The sequence below is a fragment of the Coenobita brevimanus genome, chromosome 104, assembly GCF_032717465.1.
Source record: "Coenobita brevimanus isolate Jiangsu-jjx chromosome 104, ASM3271746v2, whole genome shotgun sequence".
NCBI classification, from domain to species: Eukaryota; Metazoa; Arthropoda; class Malacostraca; order Decapoda; family Coenobitidae; genus Coenobita; species Coenobita brevimanus.
This window is the reverse complement of record NC_137057.1, coordinates 12,291,076-12,298,610: the sequence shown is the minus strand read 5'-3', so window position 1 is coordinate 12,298,610 and position 7,535 is coordinate 12,291,076. Positions and strand designations below refer to the sequence as shown.

At 43.3% G+C, this 7,535-nt stretch overlaps 1 protein-coding gene across 1 annotated transcript; it reads left to right on the top strand.

Moving 5' to 3' along the window:
* Positions 1-269: 269 nt before the first annotated feature.
* On the top strand, positions 270-6,361 carry LOC145415996 (uncharacterized). Its single transcript, XM_080285096.1, has 5 exons — positions 270-300; positions 1,545-1,679; positions 2,575-2,763; positions 5,053-5,165; positions 5,836-6,361. Exons 2-5 carry the CDS (start codon positions 1,571-1,573, stop codon positions 5,884-5,886), a joined length of 462 nt encoding a protein of 153 aa, XP_080141222.1. The 5' UTR covers positions 270-300; positions 1,545-1,570; the 3' UTR covers positions 5,887-6,361.
* The last annotated feature ends 1,174 nt before the right edge of the window (positions 6,362-7,535 follow it).

Below are 7,535 nucleotides of genomic sequence, written 5' to 3'. Positions count from 1 at the left end.
TTCTCCCTTCCTCTCTCAATGTCCCTGCACGCTCTACTCCCCTCTTCCCTTCCTCCTGTCTCTTTCTCATCCCCCCTCCCAAACTCGCTCCCTCCTTTCTGTCCCCTCTTTCCTCCTCTCTCCCTTCTTCTTCCCTACATCGCCCCCCCCCCTTTCTCTCCACTACCTCACCCTTACTTCTGTACATTCCCCCTTCCCTCTCCTCTTACATTCTCCTCGGTCTCATCTCCCTATAAAAAGACGGAAACCACATCTCTCCAGTTCACTCCACTCACCTTCCCTTCCACAACGAAGAATCAGGTAACCTTATTCGTAAAGTTAATTCAGATACAAGCCATTTTATACGTGCTACCTCTAAAGATTTCGTCACCTCTGGGCACTTCTAGGTGTGAAAGAATGTACAAATCTCTTTTGAAACTGGTTATTCTTTCACTACTACCAAGCCTTTTTTATTATGTTCGTAGTACAACCAGCTGGTTTTCTTTCGCTATGGGAAAACTCTGACAGTGAACTAGATAAAAGTCTTAATTAACTTAGAGAAAACCGACAGCTTTCACATCCTAGAGCAAAATAAGTTAGTATAATTGCGTACATTTGCGGGATAAAATCTCGATGAAGCTTTGCTAATCACTCATTCAAGACCTCTAGACATAATTTTATTACCTTATTCTCTCTTGGATATATTCAGAAAAATTCACCTGGTGGGCTAAAGCTAAGTAGATTTCTTTCCTTCTATAAACCGCCTTTTTTTCGCTCAAAATCTTTTAACACAGCTTTATCGAAGAACTTTAAAAATTTAGCGAAAGTCGTTTGATCCTTGGTTCTCTTGGCATTATTTTTCTCTAACTTGGCCTAAAATTGTCATCTCTCCATCGTGACTGCTTGTTTGCCATAAGAGGTTAACAAAAGAATATGATGCTAGTCACAGAAAGGATGTAGCGGCGAAGCTTTATCTCATCCTACCACTGAGGTGCGTGAAATAAGCTGCAAAAAAAGACGTAAATCTGGGACAAATTAAAGTTAAAAGAAGTATAAGCATGTAACTTTATTAATTCTCCACTCCTCGCTCACCCTTCCCTCACTTTTCGTCTACTCTCCGCTCATCTCTCACGCTCTTTCCTTAACCTTTCCTGCCATATCCCAACTCACTGCCCACTCATCCCTCACTCTCTCTCCCCTTATCTGCCTTACCAATTCCACACTCATTCCCCACTCATGACCCATTCTCCCTTCCTTTACATTCCTCCCCCACGGTCACATGAATTCCTTTTTTAACCCCCATTTCCCCTCCCTTTACATTCCTTCCACTCACACACACACACACACACACACACACACTCTCTCTCTCTCTCTCTCTCTCTCTCTCTCTCTCTCCACTCATCGCCCACTCTCACTCTCCACTTACCACTTCCCCACTCACTTCTCAAACATCTTTCACACTCTCTCCCTTTACTCACTATATCAGTTATCCACTCACTTTCCACTCTTCCTCCCTTCACCTATCTTCCCCGCTCCCACACTCACTCTCTCGCTCTCCCGTACAGGCACCACCATCAACACCACCACCACCATGCGGACGGCCCTTCTCACCCTCTTTGTCGTGGGTCTTCTGGTCGGAGGATGTCAAGCACTGAGTCTCCTGGACTGCATCGACATTGACATTCTTATTTCCGTGCTTGGTTAGTTGCTGTGTTTTGGCATCAGTCTGACTGTCGTTCTCATTCGCTGGTTCTCGTAATAACATGCATACTCACTCACATTTTCATTCGTGCACTCGCTGGTATCACACACACACACACACACACACACACACACACACACACACACACACACACACAATCCTGCATCCCTTCAGCAGTATTTCATTGTATTTATTGATTCACTTACACATGTCATACACACAGGCACTAAACCTAACGCAGCTTAAAGTACGTTTCAATTATAATATACCCTCACTCCCTCAGTCTTAATTAACTCCCACAGACACTCGCACTCGCTTCACCCGTGCAGGTTAACTCATACTCCATGGGTACTCGATCTCACTCATTCACTCAGCACCCACTTATGAAGATTGGTCAAAGACAGCTTCAGAGACGCTATAACTAAGGTTCTCTCTCATGCTGACACAGGCTTAGTATAAAGAAGTTGCTTTATTTGCATTTATTTTATTACTAATTGATGGGTCGAATCTACCAAACCTGTATTAAATAATACACTAAGATTAATATTCCTATGCTCTAATGTCTAAACCATTCGCACAGCCAAAGCAGCATATAAGGAGGAGCCTTTCTTCCCCCCCCCCCTCTCTCTCTCTCTCCGTTCCTTTCCCTTTTTCTCCATCCTTCCCGTTCTTCCTCTGCTCCTTCTTCCCCTGCCCCATTACTAACATTCTCCTTAACCCTCCACACCGAAGCAATAGGTGAAGGAGAGCATTCACCAATTCCTCTCCCTTTTTCTCCGTCCATCCTGTTTCCTCGGCTGTCCCCCTCTTTCCTCCACCCTCTTTCAGATGCCTTCCCCGCCTCACTGTTTTCTCACCGTCTCTAATAACCCCCCTCTCCGAACCCTCTACAGTCAGGCTATGTAATGAGAGGCTTCTTGATGTATCTTGCGTGCTCAAAGTGGTAAAATGCCTCCCGAAGCTTTCGATACTCAACGGATCCCTAAACCTTGACTTGGTGGCCATCTTATTGGATCATTTGCCCACCTGCGCCCAGGAATTGGGATTGAAGGTCAACGTGGATGTTCTCGCTGATATTAAAGGTAATGTCACTCTTTTTTGCTGATTGTCATAATGACACTGTTCATTGTCATAATGTCACTCTGATTTACACTGATTTTCATAATGTCACTCTCTTTTACGTTTCATATTGTCACTCATTTTATTCTGATTTTCATATTGTCACTCTGTTTAACGCTGATTTTCTTACTCTGTTTTACTCCGATTCCCATACCACAGCATTACATTATGTGATTACTCTGCTTCCCATTCCCTGCTTTACGTTATATGATTCTCCTTTACTCTCACTCTCATACCCTAGCTTTATGCTATGTGATTCTGTTTTATTCTGGCTCCCATACCATAACTTTATTATATTTGTTTCTGTTTTACTCTGGCTCCAATACCATAGCTTTATGTAATTTTTTTTTGGCGGTACTATGGCTTTATTCTATTCTCACGACATGTTACTCATTCCAGGTTGGTGATGCCGGAAAGCAGGAGAAAGCAACCTGTCACTCTCATTCTGTTTCTCAGCTGTCGTATTTAATGGTCTGAGTAAAGCAGTCTGAAAATTATTCATACTCATGCACTTCTTATTCACGGTTTACTCCAGCTGCTTCACTTCTTGTCCATATAGATTACTGGCAGAGTCGTTCTCCCCTAAGCCACTTCATTCCAATTAGCTATATTCCATACACGGTTCTCACAGTCCTCGATGGTCACACCTCTAGAGTTGAAAATCTGTTTCAACACTATCCTTTCACCATCTTCTAGACCTCATCATTTCCCTCACTCACTCCACTTCAGATCAGTATACTTTCATCAACCTCCCACCACACTTTCTCCCTGTTGGCTATAGCATAACATACCCTGATCCGTCCATTCCATTGCACTACACCTACCTTTGCGGGTGCCTGGTCTTTCACGGTTTTTCAATGTCCTATCTCACTCTGCTATGTCATCTAACTCTGCATACTGTACATATCTGGAGCACTTCAAAGCCAGAGCTTCCACCCTTTTTCGGTCCCTAATATTCAAAGATCTCTCCTTGCATCCATACAGGACTGTCAGGGTCACATTGCTTTTCTACCCTGACCTTTTGTTCCAAATGCTTCACAGTAACCTAATATGCCTCTTCTCCTATCCTGCGACTTAGTTCCCAAAGCTTCATCTGCTTCTTTGGCCACCTTTAAATACCTAAAATACTTCATTTACTCCAAATCTGTCCTGATCAAACTTACATAGCGTTCTTCTCCAACTGTCTATTTCACTTCATCACCTCGGCGTTTCTTGTATTCACTAAATTTCTTCCCTTTAATACGAGAACTTTCTCTTTTTTTGTTTATTCTGGCAAACTGGGTTCTTCAAGTCATTCAGTGTGGTGAATCTGTTTAATCTTCTGACTAATACGTTTTTACTTATCGTATGGTGACTCTGTTAATCTCCTGGCTCATTTGTTTTATTTGTGGGATATAGAATTAAGTATAAGACGATGACGATGACGATGACGAAGATATAACACTGATTCCTAAATTACTAATGTGGGAAAGATATATTCTCTCCCAGTCACACACCCCCTCAACTTTCCCCCTCACTCCTCACCTGCCTTGATCTGCCCTGCCCTGAATCCTCTAAAATATTCTGCCCTGCCCTGCCTTCCTCTACACTACCATGCCGTACCCTGCTTTCTCATACAATATCCTGCCCTGACCTACCTTCCGTTAAACTACCATGCCCAGTCCTGACTTCCTCTACAATACCCCGCCCTGCCTTCCTATATAGTAACCGTCCTGCTTTCCTGTATATAACCCTGCCCTGCCTTCCAATACATTATCCTGCCCTGCCTTTCTCTACATTTTCATGCCCTGCCTTCCTCTACATTACCCTGCCCTGCCTTCCTATACATTACCCTGCCCTGCCTTCCTATACATTACCCTGCCCTGCCTTCCTATACATTACCCTGCCCTGCCTTCCTCTACATTACCCTGCCCTGCCTTCCTCTACATTACCCTGCCCTGCCTTTCTCTACATTATCCTGCCCTATCATCCTCTACATTACCCTGCCCTGCCTTCCTATACATTACCCTGCCCTGCCTTTCTCTACATTACCCTGCCCTATCATCCTCTACATTACCCTGCCCTGCCTTTCTCTACATTACCCTGCCCTGCTTTCCCATACATTACCCTGCCCTGCCTTCCTCTACATTATCCTGCTCTGCCATCCTTGTCATTACCCTGCCCTGTCCTGATTTGCCCTGCGCCCTTTTACACATCAGGCAGCTTCTCTAATCACTTGACCTAATCAGCCATCTTCTCTTCCTCTACCACAGTCGACCCAACATGTCCGCTGCTCTTGGATGTCTTTGCAAAAGCCATCGTCGATGTGGACATAAATTTAGCACTGCCGGAGCTGCTCGTGTGTATAGAGGATAAGCTTGGCCATGTGAGTACGATAGAGAGATATATAAATATTTGTGGATAGAAGGATGGATGGAGAGAGAGAGAGAGAGAGAGAGAGAGAGAGAGAGAGAGAGAAAGAGAGAGAGAGAGAGAGAATTACCTGGTAGTTTGTATGTCATAGTAAAAAAAATCTTGGTCTTTAGATATGAATCTTACTTTCACGATCATTATCTCTCTTATGTGAAAGTTTTGCTACAAGTGTTACATTGTAGTTGTTCTAAAGTGAAAAAAAAAAAAAAACATTCATAACCCTTATAACTTCTCTCTAACCTGAAAAAAGATCCATAACCCCTATAACTTCTCTCTCTCTCTCTCTCTCTCTCTCTCTCTCTCTCTCTAACCCGAAAAGAAGATCCATAACCCCTATAGTTTGTCTCTCTCCTTAACCTGGAAAAAAAAAAAAAAAAAGATCCATAACCCCTATAACTTCTCTCTCTCTCTCTCTCTCTCTCTCTCTCTAACCCGAAAAGAAGATCCATAACCCTTATAGTTTGTCTCTCTCCTTAACCTGAAGAAAAAAAAAAAGATCCATAACCCCTGTAATCTCTCACGCTTTCTCTCATCTGAAAAACGTCCATAGCCTCCATAACGTATTTGCCTCCGTAACCTGACAAAAGATCAGCCACCTTTGTAACTCCCTCTCTCCTCCACAGCTGAATGGCTTCCAGCGATGCATAAACGGTGGATCTCTGTTTCCTTTTTGAACACATGGAACTCGCTGAACCGACCTGAACCCACGTGACAGGAACCAGGACCTATCTCCATTCTGTGTGTGTGTGTGTGTGTGTGTGTGTGTGTGTGTGTGTGTGTGTGTGTGTGGGTGGGTGGGTGTGTGTGTGTGTGTGTGTGTGTGTGTAATTCACTGGGTCGGTCAGGATCACTTGATGGTTGTGATCGTCAGCTTTTTACCCTCCCGGAAGGGAGCTGAGAGCTCATATAGTCCGATCTAAGGGCAAGGCTGTGACTTTCACACACGCACACACCCATCCGCTTACTCAAGGGGAACAATAACCACCCACTTTGTCAGTGAAACTTTTTGCAACCTGAGCGAGGCGCGAACTCCCGTCTACCAGATGGCAAGCGAGAACATTACCACTGAGCCAGCGAGCGGTGTGTGTGTGTGTGTGTGTGTGTGTGTGTGTGTGTGTGTGTGTGTGTGAATAAATCCAAAGCAGCATCTTTTCATTGTTTTTATTACCTGACTAATATAGAGACCATAACATTTTTTTACCCAGTTTTGAATAATGGTAATTTAAGTGATAAAAAGTCTCATATAATTTAATTTCCACTAGGTCTCTGAGGGAAGATTAAGTATACAGTATATACCGGTATATATATATATATATATATATATATATATATATATATAATTCCCTTTTCAACATAACCCTTAATGGTAGTTCTTCAAGGGAACACTGCTTTGTCTTGGTGCTGAAGCCTGTGCATTCCAGTCATCAAAGGAACTATATTAATCAGGTGCAACCACACTGGGAAGTTTCTTTACTAGGGATGAGAAAAAAAGTGTTCCCCTGTCACTAATGCCTGAACTGGACATACGAGGCACCAACTCAAATCTCTTTTAAGTAGTTTACCATCTTGCAGTCTACCAGGTTCTTTTCATAGGATAGGGAAGGAGCTCAGTGACGACCGTATAGCCGGTTAGCGAAGTTGCCCGGCTATATCGATGCCATTACGTGAAGGGGTCCCTCACCACCACCAGTCTCTTTCTAAACCACAAAAACGAGTTCCATCTAACCATGGTCCTTAATCATCAGTAGCGATGAAGCAGATGACTTTTGCGTAGTCAGCACTGATGTGGAGCAAGAGGTGTCAAGAATATATGAATTGTTACAATCTAGGCGCCTTTGGAAACGAAACCTTGGTATTAGGAGTTGGCATGAAGAGTCCGGTCGTCTGTTCTGTTTTTCTCTCCATGGACTTTGAAAGTCAGTGTGGTGAGTCCGCAGCAACTGACAATGACGACACCACCTGGCCAAATCTAATATCATCAGTATCGGCTGCTGCGGGTTTGCCATATTGAGGCAAACGAAGTCTTTGTACAGCAAACGTAGGAGTATTCAGAGAGACATGGAAAAACATTGCTAGATGTCCAGTTGAACAAGAAGAAACAAGAAGCCTTCTTTAAAATGGATCAGATGAAAATTGAAGTTAAAAGCAATAGAAAAATCATAATTTTTCATGCAAGGAAGACTCAACCAAAGACTAAAAACCACAAAAGTTTTTCGTTACATAAGAAATTAAAACACGACAATGCAAAATTAAAGATTCATTCTGAGATGTGGCTGGGGTCACACAGACTGAGGCTGAAGAAGGCAGTTCCGAAGATGACCTG